Genomic DNA, 14,589 nt, shown 5'->3' on the forward strand with positions numbered 1-14,589 from the left:
TATACTTTTTCTAATAATTACTTTAAAATTTAAAAAATTACTATTTTAGGATAGCTTTCCTAGTCTTTTAAATATATACTATGCTTGTATCATTCTTAAAAACAATAAATATATAATATAAATATTTCCATTGGAACAATGTAAGAATAATCAACCATTAAGAGGCTAAAATAATCTGCATGACAGATTCATTAAAATAATTTGAAAATTATGTTATTTTTTTCTCATTGAGTTTATTGGTACATTTTAGGTATACAGTACAGTTACATTCATCATTGGGATCTTGTACCTTTATATGACAGGTCTTGGTTCTCATTTTTTTCTCCTTACCCCTGCCCTCCCTTCACCCCCTCCTCCCTTCCCTATTTACAAATACTTTATTTCCACTTTTTCATTTTCCCATATTTTTTTCTTTTCCCTTATTTCTTTTCCCTTGCCCTTCCCACCTCCCCTACACTGTTAGCCCTTTTTTTCTATTTCACATTTGAAAATTATGTTTTTAATAAACAGAATAGTATAGATTATTCTGTAAACCTATTAGTCATATAGAAAATAATTTTATCAAAAGCTTTTTTTAAATATGTCCTTCCTTCTCTCTTTCTTTTTTTACATTTTTGGCTTTCTCATCCACTAAACTTTTACCAAACTAATGGAGAAAGAGGAAGGAAACATATTCAGGAGGATCACATCAGAAGAAATACTTAATATGGATATGAAGGAGAAACATATATTATTCAAAAATCTCTAGTTCTTTATCTGGAAGTGCAAGTCTCCATTTCTAAATTCTGATTATCACCAGGGCCCTGAATGGTGGGTTTATATGCATTTTCCCCTATAATGAAGTGAAATTCAACATTTACTGTACATGATTGATGTGACGTTTTGCTAATCCTAGTGACATTAACATTACACTAAGGGGTTCACAAACTTTTTTGGTTCATGGAACACTTAGTATTGCAATAATATTTTTATAGAACCTCATACACACACGAAAAAAGTCTGAGAGCTTTGTTTATTAAAATGTTAGGTCCAAATAACTTAATTGTAAAAAATGTGTATAGCGTACAGTTATTATCACTGTGATTTTCTTTAAAAGGTACAATATTCTGCAGCACCCCTGTGAGCCCATTGTAGGGCTACTGGACATCTTACTTCCTTTTAGTTCCATGATACTTCCTATGCCCCTAAATCAGGAAAATCCAAAATAGTAATCGGAAGCCACTTAAAAAGCATGTTAAAAAATCTCAAAGAGTAGAAAGCAACTCCAATTATACTCCAATATATACAAGGATCCAAATGACCCAGGTAAAAGAATCTGTCATAGCTGGAAAGAAGAAATATATAGAATAACCTCAAATTTTATTTACATTTCTCCACCCCACCACCACTCTCTGTCTCTCCTGCACACAGACACACAAATTAGGACTTAAAATTACATTCAGGGAAGCAAATAAATAAAAGAAGTATTAAATACATTTTCAAAAAGCTAACTGATGACCTAAGTATACAAGAAAAAGTAACAAGAGCATTTTAAATAATGACAACCATAAATACTTCTCAATGACCAAATAGCATATGAAAAATAAACAAACTGAAAACCCCAAAACTATGCTCTTGGATAGTCAAATAAAATATAGAAATAGTCTTAAACAATATATCAGTCTCTTCTCCCTCTTCAAGCATAGCTTTAACTTATCTTTTTACCCCTGGGCTGCAAAGCAAAGTAGCAGAAATACCTCTATTTATCAGAAATCTAACCAAACCACTATGGAAGTCAATATGGAGATATCTCAAAGAACTAGGATTAGAGGTTGCATTTGACCCAGCCATCCCTCTGCTGGGTATCTTTCCAAAAGAATTAAAAGAATCATACCACAGTGATATATGTGCACCCATGTTTATAGCGGCACAGTGTGTAATAGCTAAAACTTGGAAACAGCCCATCTGCCCATCAGTTGGAAACTGGATAAAGAAGATGTGGTTTTTCTACAAAATGGAATACTACTCAGCCATAAAGAATGAGAAAGTAGATTCATTCATAGATAAATGGGTACAGTAGGAGGATATACTCCTAAGTGAAATAAATGTCACACATATGCAAATACCGAATAGTTTCTCTAGTGTGAAAAACTAAAAGAGTACTCAAGATCCTAACGGGACAATTAGCAAATAGGAAAAAAAGGACCAAAGGTGTAGGGACAGTGAGAAGGATAGGAAAAGGGGAATAAGGGAAAAGGAAAAAAATATGAGAAAATGTAAAATGGAATTAAAGTGTTTGAAGGGGGGAAGGGAGGGTGGGGACAAGGGGAAAAAATGAGAACCAAGACCTGGCATGTAAAGGTACAAGATCCCAATAATGAATGTAACTGTACTATCTACCTAGAATGTACCAATAAATTAAATTTAAATTTAAAAAAAGAAATCTAATCAAATTCAGTTTTGGTATATGATTTTTTTTTTTTTTTAGTTCTACACAAAGAAATAGAAAACCCTAGAAAAACAAGCTGTACAAAGTAGCAGGAGTGTCAACTGAGGTCTATTTTCCTACCTCGGACACCCTAAGTCTCATTAACCTTTGCATTCACCTAGTAGCTAATTTATAACCGTGTGTTAGTGATGCCCTCAAAGATATCTGCAACTGAATATTACTTCTTTGAAGATTAAAACTTTCAATCTATTTCAAAGGCAAATGTGGTTGCACATTAAAATTACTAGGGCTGGCTGGGCCTGGTGGCACACACCTGTAATCCCAGCACTCTAGAAGCCTGAGACAGAACTGTCATGAGTTTGCAGCCAGCCTAGTCTGCATAGTGAGTTCAAGGTAGGCCTGAACTATATAGTGAGACCTTGTCTCAAAACAGTCAAATAAATAAATATTACCAGGGATCTTTTCAAAATCTGATATCCAGACCGTACACATAACTAATTAAATAAAATAGGGTAGGGGGAGTTGGGGTATGCAATCCAAGTCCCAGAACAGTTCATAGTCTATCTAGGTGTTTCCAATGCAAATCAAAGTTAAGAACCATTGCTCTTGGGACAATATTTGAAAAAACAAACTTTTAAAATAGTGGAGATATTTTTGAATGGAAAATATAACATGATTCTCCACAGAATTTGCTAACTGGTGAAATGATTGAGGTAATACACCATTAGTATTATTAGAGCTATTTCATATTAAAAATATAAAGGTACAAGATCCCAGCAATGAATGTAACTGTATTGTATACCTAAAAACATACCAATAAACTCAATGAGAAAAAAAAAATAAAAATAAGGATTGAATTACTAGGTCTTGATTTCAGCAAATTACTTCACTTGAATTCCACGTATAAAATAAAAATGATAATATTTGAGTGTTGAGAATTATCAAAGGAAAAAGGGCATTAGAAAATGTTTTATAGGGGCTAGGGATTTAGCTTAGTGGTTTTGGTGCCTGCCTCGCAAGCACATGGACCACAGTTTAATGCCTGGTACCAAAAAAAAAAGTTATACAATACAGTTCTTTTAATTTGTTATTATATAGTTGAGCAGTACAATCACCTGTTACTAAAAAGGGTAGTTGTAGTGGTAATGTGGATTCAGTGTAGACTATCACTTAGCTTTAATAAGAATTTACTTGGGGAAATCTAAGTGTCTAGCCTAGAGTTTTTGGAAGCATGGTTCTTGAATAAGTAGCACCATCATTACCTGGAAACTTATTCTGAAAAATAGCCAGGTTTTAATTCACTGGAATTGAGTTTTCTCACTGAGGAAGACACAGTTGTATCTTAAAAATCACATTTCTTTTGAAGACAATACTCTATAGTATCTCTATGTTCCCAATCAGGATAAGGAAGTGTTTCATCACTGACTCAGAGAAAAGACCATTATGTGGGCTGAATCACCATGGATGTTTCCTGTATATTAAATTTATCATTAGGTCTGCTAAGCAACAGAAAAATACTCTGAAAACTTCTTATCTTAAAAGATCTCCTCTGAGAAAGCGCTCCCCCGTCCCCTCACCCCACCCCCCAACCCACTCTGTTCCTTCCTCCTTGATATACAGAATTGAACCCAGGGCCTCTAGACTAGGCAAATACTTTATCACTGAGCTATATCGCCAGCCCTCTGACTTTTTTTTTTACATTGAGATAAGATTTTCTCTCAGTTGTCCATGCTGACCTCAAACTTGTGATATGGGATTACAGGTGTATGGCACTATGCCTGGCTTTTAAAAACAAATTATAATTATTACGCCAGGCTTAGTGGTGCATGCCTGAATCCCAGCACTCTGGGTCTAAGGTGGGGAGGATCACAAGTTGCAGCTCAGCACAGCTGAGTCCCTGTTTCAAAAAAAAGCCAAAAATCTAGAGATGTAGCTCAGTGAGAAGGTCATGGTTTCAAGATGATATGCATTTAATTGTATAAAATAATGGGATTGAAATTCTTGGTTCCTATCCATCCTCCCTGTTATCTTCTCTTCCCCCCCCCTTTTTTTTAAGGTATTGGGGATTGAATCCTGGGACTTTGCACTGAATTATAGCCCTATCTTTTTTTAGTTTTTAGAGACAGCGTTTTCCTAAGTTATCCAGGCAGAACTCAAACTTGCTATCTTCCTGCCTCAGTCTCCCACTGTGCTGCAATCATAGTCATGTGTCACCAAACCAGGTTCTTACCATCCTCTTATTCTTTTTGAAAGGTTTCTTAAGTGTAGATGAAATTTATCTATTATTGCCAAGTAGATGATTCTGGCTATCTTTGATGAAGGTCCCTGATCCCTAAGGGACTTTACTTAACTTCTCTCAAACATCAGCTTCCTGTATTTAAAGAACTTAATATCAAAACTATGGGAATGGACAGAAATAATCACTTCAACAATTGATATTTGTATTTTATATCCTAATGCATTTATATTTATATCCTGTCTTACTCCCAGAGTTTCTACCTCTTCAAAGTATAGAAAACAAAAGGTAGAAGTTGGTTTTACTTACTAATTAAAATTACACTTTTTCTCCTTAGTAATTGCTTTGCCCTATTCCATAAAATATTAGCAATTCTAATTTTGTAAAGAATAGGTACACACATTACTCCCCAAAAGTAATTCCATTCGCTCATTCATTGTCTATATAAACACCTATTGAGCACCTACTATGTTCCAGATATTGTTCTAGGTGCAAAATGAGTCTATAAAGATGCACAGGTTCCAGTAGTCAGGCTACAGACTCTATCTGTCTAGAATGCTAATGTCAGTTTCTCTCAAAGTCCAGACAAGTGGGACACAAACTTAAGAGAGAATACGAAACACCTGTAGAGCTTGTTAAAACATAGTCTGCTTGGATCCGATCTGAGAACATTTCTAACAGTTCCCTAAGTGATGTTGATGCTGCTGGTCCAGTGACCATACTTGGAGAATCACTTACCAAGGCAAATTACAGCTTTTCAAATTATGCCTACCCAACTTTCAAAAAGGTACTTCCTTTTCCCAAAAAGGCAATAGCTTTGTGAACATTCACAATCACTCATAACCAAACAGATATGGGCTCCCAGAATCACTTCAAATATCTAGGATCAATAGCTCCAGAATCAAAGAAAGATGTACAATAAGGAAAAGAAAAACCTCTGGCTTTTCTCCAGTCCTGCTTTCCTTTGTTTTATTTTTAATCACAGAAAATCATTTCTGTTTCTTAACACAAGTATAATGGAAAATAGTAACACTCATTTAAGCTTTTCATACTTTTGTGCTTCAATAAGGTCATAGTTTTTCTTCCAAATTAAGTTCTTACGGCCTAACCCTCTTTCATTTTTGTTGGAATATCTCCTCTCTGAACAAATAGAATCATAGGGTTGAAAGAACATTGAGAATTCATTAAGTCTGTCCTTGGCCTCTGAGAAGACCATGTCTAAACCATCCCCAAATATAGCAACTTCAGCAAAAGAAAAATAGGTGCTAAGAATTCCCCATTCAACATGCTGTCACGTACTTGAAGATACTAATATGCTTCCCCTCAGCCTTCTCTTCTGTAAGCTAATAAACCTTAATTTTAGACTTTCCTTATAAGATTTCCTAAATTTTACATTGCTAGGACTCTAATAAGTTTATCCCACTTTACCTCAAGGCCTGAATTATATATGTATAGTTCTAATTACAACTTTTTGTTGGTATGTGGAAAGGGAAAGGTTAACTTATAGTTTGGCTAAAAGAAATTTAATTACAGTAAAGAAAGATGTATGTATAAATGCCACTAAAATATAATTCAGTGGCACTCATTTGAACAGTGAATTAGTTGAGGATAATTGTGACATTTTTTGCAAATATGTTTTTATGTATTAAAAGAAATGGTAATGTATTGTAGTTTTTTAAAGTTCAGCTTATAAATCATTAGCCACAGGTTTAGAGAATTTATTAAGTATGCCACAAATCATACATAACCATGTTTCATGATATTTCATATGACAGAACAGTAATATGTTAGTATTCATTTCTTTTTTTAATGTACTATTGAAATGGGAGTTATAGTTAATTTATTTAATATTTATCTATCTAAAATACTGAATCTGTTATATAATAATTATTTTGCAAAATGACGTCTCCAATTCAAACCTCAAAAATCAGAGGTGTTTAGAGATTCATCGAATGTATGTCAAGACTGGATACAATCATGTGAAGTCATTATTTCTGCACCATTTAGAAAGAGAATATGACTAATATACTAAATGTATTGATTTCACCCATTTTGGATGTCATTATTCCAAACTTAAATATTTGCTTCTGGAGTGGTGAGATGCTCTAGTTCAGCCTAAGCCTGAGGGATAGCTTTGTTTCCTCACCTATTGGGATCAAGATGGAGGTGATGCATTTAGTCTCCAGAGAGAAGGAAGATGCTGCTTCCACAGCACTTCTACTCACCAGTCCATGCAGCAGCAAGGGTGTTGGCTTTGAAGGAAGCCAACTGTCCTGCTCTCCCAGCCAGAGGTAAAGAATTGCATTGGTGGCCACTAGAGGGAGGAGGATTAGGAATAGAGTAAATTGTGGGGAAAAGGCACCCATGAAAAACGCACATGGGACAACCAACACATCACCAACCACTGCCTAGCAGCTACTTCTACCTCTCTGAGGGACTACAATGGGGTCAGTGCACACCATTAGCCCAGAGACCCAGGCACCAGTAGTTACCGTAGCATCCCAGTATACAGCCCCTTCACTTTGATGGCTGGAGAAGGGAGTTGGAATAGGATGGTGGGAAACACAAACATACAACCACAAGCACACTATTACACAGACATACAGTCTCATCCCCCAATACAAGAAGTTGCATCTGAGATGTCTGATTCTTTCTTGTTTTCTTATTTAAAACTCTTGATTTAGTTTTTATTTATTTATTTTTACCAAGAATATGTTCATGAAAAGCAAACAGCCCACCTTCAAGAAAGTCTTGGGAGAAGCACCAGCAGACACTCATTGTGCCAAGATGTATTTTACCAACAAATCTGTATAAATTACATGAGGTTGAAAACAAATGGAATATAATATAATTAAAGCAAAGTTTCTTTTGCTAAATTACCGCTTGGAGCAAACCTGCAAAAAATGTTTCCAATTAGCTTCTCAGCAACACAAAGCATAGCTCAAGGTATATTTTGCTCTCCATCCTGCCCACTGGGTGGGCTGCCTACTGGGTGTCTTACCTCCAGCACAAGTAGCTGAGCATTCTGACCAAGGCTGATGATTCCATGTAAAGCCTACTTCATTATCTCCACTGCCAGTCCGGGTGATAGGAACATTGAACTTATACCGAATTCCCAAATTTTGTTCCTGGAGGAGAATCTGCCATTGAAAACAAATGGTGAAGGTAATTAAAATACAGTGAGTTTTTTATTACTCCATTTTTTGGGGGGATGATACCAGAGATCAAACTCAGGACCTTGCACTTGTGAGGCAGGCAGTGGAATGTCTGAGCTAAATCCCCAGCCCTTTATTACTTCTTTAGAAGAAGAAAATACCACAAAGCAAATCTCACAGGAAATTTAAGATAACTTTAAACATATATGCATTTACATAAATTTTCTTCTTCCATTTTCATGATAGTTTGAACAAATTCACTCATCTTGGTTGGTTATAAAAATATGATTCAAGGAAGCCCTGAAAAGATAAAGCAGTATATAGAAAGAGTGCTATCACTTTAACTTCAGATTCTTTGACTTTGGGCAAATAATTTTGCTTTTATTTTCCTTCATTTCATCCCCAGTAAAACAGAGAAATTAATTAACCCTTCTTACCTCATAAGGCAGAATTACAAACAGTAGAAATAAAATGACAAAGATAAATTTACCATTACAATGAGATTTTCTGAGGTGGGACCTAGAGCTTCCAAGGATTCTGGTTCATCTGTTGGTCTCTTGTAGTGAAAAGCTGTACCAGCAACATCGAACTTTCTAGGCCAATCAATAGTCCAGGCACCATTAATATAGTAATCATCTGCTTCAGATTTTAAAGCTGGAAAACAATCAGAATCCACCTTAAAATGTGAAGCTTCATTTACTAATTATAACAGATTAATTATTGCCCTGGAACATACAATGAATACCCATTCTCATTAGAGAGATTATGCATGACTATTTTCTTATATACAAAACTAATCTTCATGTGAATGTTAAGAAGATATTACCTAAGTATTTTTGTCACTGATAGAAAAGAATGAAAGGTTTATGAACTAGTAAGAAAAACTAGAACAAACAGAATAACTGGGGCTGGGGCAGAGATGGGGAAGAGACTTTCCTTTCCAAATATTAAACAGAAATTAAATAACTATGAGGTAGGGGACAGTCTATGATACTGGCACAAAGAGTGACAGAACAATGAAACCAAATGTATTTAAAGAATAGTCTCAAGTACATATGAAAATTTAGTATATGGCAAAGGAAGTACCTGAAGTTAGTAAAGGAAATATAACAAGAAATAAGGCTAAGACAAAAAGACTACCCTTTGGTGGAAAATTTATGAATTTATATCTCATTCTTTATGTAAAAATAAATGCCACCATTCCATTCTTAGGTAGATGTCCAAAAGAATAAAAATACAAGTACCCAAATACTTGTATACACATGTTCATAGAAGTACTATTCCCAACAGTAAAAAAAAAAAGAAAAGAAAACAAAAGGAAACAATCCAAATATCCATATCCATCAATAGATGAATACATGAACATATATAAGCAATGGAATATTATTCAGTCTTAAAAGGAATGAAGTACTGAGGCATATGCTATAATGTGATGAGCCTCAAAAATATTATGCTAAGTAGAAGAGGCTATAGAGAAAAGGCCACCTATTGTATGCTTCCATTTATATGAAATAACCAAAATGTGTAAAATTCCAGAAAGAAATCGAGACAGAAAGCAGATTGGTGACTGCCAGGGCAGGAGGGATGGGAAGAACAGGGAACATCTGCACGAAGGATACAGGGTTTCCTGGTGGGCTAATAAAAATGTTTTGGAATGTACTAAAATGTTACTGAATTATTTAGTTTTAATGCTTCACTTTAAATTTTATGTAATGTGAATTTCACATAAAAATACAAAAATTTTAAAAAGAGATAAAGAATAAATGCCAGATGGATAAATATTTAATTATAAAATAGTTAAATTATAAATGCCAGAAGAAAATATAGCAGAATTTTTTTCTTACAACATTAGGATATAAAAAGATTTTCTAATTATGATAAGAAGCTCAGAAACTAAAAAGGAAGGGAATTGGGGACATAGTTCAGTGACAGAGCACTTGGCCAGAATATCCAAAATCCTGGGTTTTATTCCCAACTCCCCCCAAAAATCAATAAAGTAAAAGATATACATATATAATTTTTGAAAACCTGTACAAATATATATATGCATATATATATAATTTAATAAATTTAATAACATGTGGCCAAATAAAGTGTTTGGCACTACTATGCAAAAATTCTTATATATAAGACAGCAACAAACATGTTAATTTAATTTTTTGTTAGTACACTAGCCTACTTTAAAAATTTTAATTTATCAGATCAGATGAACAAGCTGAGAAAGGAAAAGAAAAGACAGCATCATATTACCCAGACTTTTCATATTTTTTACTCTCATCTGCCTGGCAAGTATATTTGCATTTTCTTACTTGCAGATATGCTGTAAGGATACATTTATTTGCAAAATAAAAAAACTGATTAATCTTTTGAGATAGGAACATATTAACCAAACTTAAGGATTATTTGGTGTTGAATTTTTCTTCTAATTTACATTTTTCTTTTTTATCACTCAGTTCCAGTGGCTTCCTGTCTCATTTAAAACATCAAAATTACTTAGGTTTTATAAGAAAAAGTAAAAATAGCCAGGCCTGGTGGCACGCGCCTATAATCCCAACACTTGGGAGGCTGAGGCAGGATGATCACTGTGAGTTCGAGACCACCCTGAGCGGCATAGTGAGTTCCAGGCCAGTCTCAAGTACATAGTGAGACCCTGTCTAAACCACCCCCCAATAAAAAGAAATAGTAAAAATAAAAATAACTGTCAGCTCCTTTGAGATCTTCAATTTGGTCTCTCACTTTTCTTTTCTCAACTACTAAATGAAGAGATCCCAACTTAATTAATGCTATTATACTGTCATTTAAGAAAGAAGCATTTGCAAATCATTCAACTGACCAAAGGAGGAAGTGACATCATGGACCAAAAATTATTAAAGTGAAAAAGCCGATGTTATTTTATTTTGCAGCATTGATGAAGTAGAAAACAACCTAAATTATGGAGTAAAAATAAAGGGGTCATCTTAAATAGCTTCATCATACTGGAATTCTTTCTGAAGGCGCATTATAAATATACTCCTTATATTTTTTATTAATTTTATTGGTACATTTAAGGTATACAATATAATGAAATTCATCATTGGAAATTTGCTTCTTCACATAATTCATCTTGGTTCTTATTTTTATCCCATTCCCCTGTTCTCCCTTCAACCCCTCCACCCCTCCTTATCTACAAATACTTTGTTTCCAAAGTTTGTTTTTTTCTTTTTCTCATATTAATTCCATTCCCTTCTTTCTACCCATCCCACTTCCCCTTCCCTTTGCACTTTTGTTCCCATTTCCTATTTGCTATTTTCTTTCCTATTTCACCTTTAAGTCCTTATTTACACTATCAGTTTCTCACACTAGAGAAACTATTCAGTATTTACACATATGTGCCCTATTTGTTTCACCTAAGTGTGTCACCTCAATGTGCATCAATTTAGCTATAAATGTCTCTAGATTCTCATTCTTTATGGCTGAGAAGAACTTCACTTTAGAAAAAAAAAAATTAAAACAACATTTTCTTTATCCAGTCTCCTATTGATGGCCAATTGGGTTGTTTCCAAATTTTAGCTATTACAAACTGTGCCGTTATAAACATGGGTGTCAATGTGGCTTGGTAGGATTCTTTTTTTTTTTTTTCATTTTTATTGAGTTTATTGGTACAACCTAGGTATACAATACAATTACATTCATTATTGGGATCCTGTACCTTTACATAATAGGTCTTGATTCTCACTATTTCCCCTTGTCCCTGCCCTCCTTTCACCCCCTCCTCCCTTCCCCATTTACAAATATTTTATTTCCATTTTTTCATTTTCTCATATCTTTTTCTTTTCCCTTATTACCTTTCCCCCACCCTTCCCACTTTCCCTACACCTTTAGCCTTTTACTTCCTATTTCACATTAATAATTATCTCATTAGGATCTTGTGTACTATTATAGTTTTTCACACCAGAGAAACTATTCGGTATTTCAGTTAAAGAAATCTCTATATGAACATTATAAATAGGGAATCCTAAAATAAAACTAAAAAGGAAAGTAAAAGAGAAAAGGCAATGATGTAAAATTAAAATAATCCTTAATTCTGAAGATGAAAATGGTCCTTGAACATATTTAAGTTGCTTCTTGCTCTTGTAGTCATATATTATTCTTTTTTTCATTTTTTAGAGAATACTTTATTAATTTCTGTAATCAAATCCATGTAGATATGACCTTATGTATTTAATACAGTGCATTACCCCTATAGAAATGGAAAAAAAATTAACTTTCTAGACCAATATGGCTGTTAATTTCTGTACAATGCCAACTCAACACAGTAAATTGGGATAACTTTTTCCAAAGTCAACAGCACAGTTAAAGTTTCCAAAAATTCAAATTATATATATATGTATGTATATATATAAACCAATAATAGCAATATGTTATGCATCAATAGCAACAACAGCTTTTCCAGGTTCTGCAGTCATCTGAACAAAATTATAGATATTCAACACACTCCATTAAAAAAAAAAACAAAAAAACAAAGAGAAGAATAATACCCAGAAAACAGCAAAGTTCTGTTGCTGTTGTGGTACCTGGCACCATTTTATTTTATTAGTATCTTAATCATCATCTGGAGAGAGAACATTCTAGAGTAACATCATTAAAAATAGCTCTGATAAAGCACTGTCACTATTATGTATCATAAAGCAGGTACAAGAGATTTTACATTCACAGAGGTATGATACAGTACTGTCCTACATCTATATTACTAGGATCAGTTTTGGTTTGAAATTTACTTTGTCTGCAAATAAGATTGCTACCCCTGCCTTTTTTCTGAGCTCCTGTCACATGGAAAATTGTTTTCCATCCATTCACTTTCAGTCTATGGGCTGCTTTTTGCAATAGGTGTGTTTCTTGTATACGACATATTGTTGGATTTTGCTTCTTATTCCATTCTGCCAGTCTATTTCCCTTGATTGGAGAGTTGAGGCCATTGACATTGATGGTTATAACTGATATGTACTGACTTATTATTGTCCTGTTATGGCCTTTTGTTGACGTTTTTTACTTTTTCACCTTCTCCTTTTAGTTTCTTGCCTTGCCTATTTGATTTGGTAGGATTCTTTTAATTCTTTTGGAAAGATATCCAGCAGGGGGATAGCTGGGTCAAATGGGACCACCAATGTTAGTTCTTTGAGGTATCTCCATACTGATATCCACAGTAGGTGCCCCAGTCTACAGTCTCACCAGCAGTGGAGCAGGGTTCCTCTTTTTCCACAGCCCCACCAGCAATTGTTATTGGTTGATTTCATGTTAGCAGCCATTATTTCCTGGGAGAGGTGGAATCTCAGTGTTGTTTTCATTTGCATCTCTCGAATGACCAGTGATGTTAAACACTTTTTATATGTTTATTTGCTATTTCTACTTCTTTGTCTCAGAAATGTCTGTTTATTTCAGATGCCCATTTTTGGATTGGGTTTTTAAATTTGGGAGGTCTGATTTTTTTAAAGTTCTTTATATATTCTAGACAGTAAACCTTTGTCTGAGGAAGAGCTAGTAAAAAGTTTTTCCCACATTATGGGTTGTCTCTTCACACTACTGGTCATTTCTCTTGTGTGTAGAAGCTTTTTAATGAGAAGAGATCCCATTTGTTGATTGTGCTAGTTCATGGGCAACTGAATCTTTTCCTATGCCAATGTCTTCAAGAGTTCTACCTAACCTCTTTTCCAGCTGGTTTAGTGTTTCTGTTTTAATATATAAATCTTTAATCCATTTTTACTTTAGTTTAGCACATAGTGAGAGATATAGGTCTTGATTTAATCTTTGGCAAGTTGAAACCCAGTTTTTCCAACACACTTATTAAAGAGGCTATCTTTTCTCCAGTGAGGGTGTTTGCCTCCTTTGTCAAAGATGAGATGGCTAAGTGTGTCTGGAGTTGTTTCTGCATCTTCTAATGTATTTCACTGATTCTTGAGACTTTTCCTTTGCCAGTACCATGCTGTTTTTATCACAGTGACTTTGTAGTATAGTTTCAAGTTGGGAATTGTGATAAGCCCTGTCATGTCTCTGTTGCCTAGAATGGCTTTTGAAATTCTAGGTCTCTACTTGTTCCAAATGAATTTTTGAACTGTTTTCTCTAGTTTTGTGAAATATACTGTTGGGATTTCAATAGGGATTGCATTGAATCTGTAGAGCAGCTTTGGAAGTATGGCCATTTTCAGTCTGTTGGTTCTTCCTACCAAGAGCAAGGGATGTCTTTTTATTTTCTGATATCCTTTTCAATTTCATTTTTCAGAGTGCTGTAGCTCTCACTGCAGAAGTCTTTGATTTCTTTCATTAGATGGATTCCTAGCTATTTCTTCTTTTTTTTTTTTTTTGGATGCTATTGTGAAAGGAATTGTTTCCCTAATTTTTCTCTCATTGAGTCTGTTATTTGTGTACAAGAAAGCTATTGATTTTTTAGTGTTGACCTTGTATCCTGATATTCTACTGATTTTGGTTATTAAGTCTACAAGACTTTTGGTGGAGTTTGCGGAGGCTTCTATATACAGCATCATCTCATCTGCAAATTGTGAGAATTTGACTTCTTCATTTCCTATATTTATTCCTTTTATTTCTTTCTTTTGTCTAATTACTGTGACTAATATTTCCAAATCTATTCTGATCAGGAGTGGTGAGAGTGGACATCTTTGTTTCATTCCTGATTTTAGTGTGAAGGATTTCAGTTTTTGACCTTTTAGTAGAATATTGGCTATTGGTTTTTCATACATGGCTTTTATGAGGTTGAGGTAGAGACCATCTATTTCAAT

The 14,589-nt window shown here is 34.3% G+C and overlaps 1 protein-coding gene across 1 annotated transcript in view; it reads right to left on the bottom strand.

Moving 5' to 3' along the window:
* Adamts6 (ADAM metallopeptidase with thrombospondin type 1 motif 6) overlaps positions 1-14,589 on the bottom strand; it is a 173,730-nt gene that overhangs the window by 44,499 nt on the left and 114,642 nt on the right. Inside the window, exons 12-13 of the mRNA XM_033761118.1 lie at positions 8,310-8,473; positions 7,666-7,804 (exon numbers count right to left, since the gene is read on the bottom strand). Of these exons, the coding sequence (XP_033617009.1) occupies positions 7,666-7,804; positions 8,310-8,473 (303 nt within the window). The remainder of the gene's footprint in view (positions 1-7,665; positions 7,805-8,309; positions 8,474-14,589) is intronic.

This window comes from Fukomys damarensis, unplaced genomic scaffold, assembly GCF_012274545.1.
Source record: "Fukomys damarensis isolate Sample0158 unplaced genomic scaffold, DMR_v1.0_HiC HiC_scaffold_1, whole genome shotgun sequence".
Taxonomy (NCBI): Eukaryota; Metazoa; Chordata; class Mammalia; order Rodentia; family Bathyergidae; genus Fukomys; species Fukomys damarensis.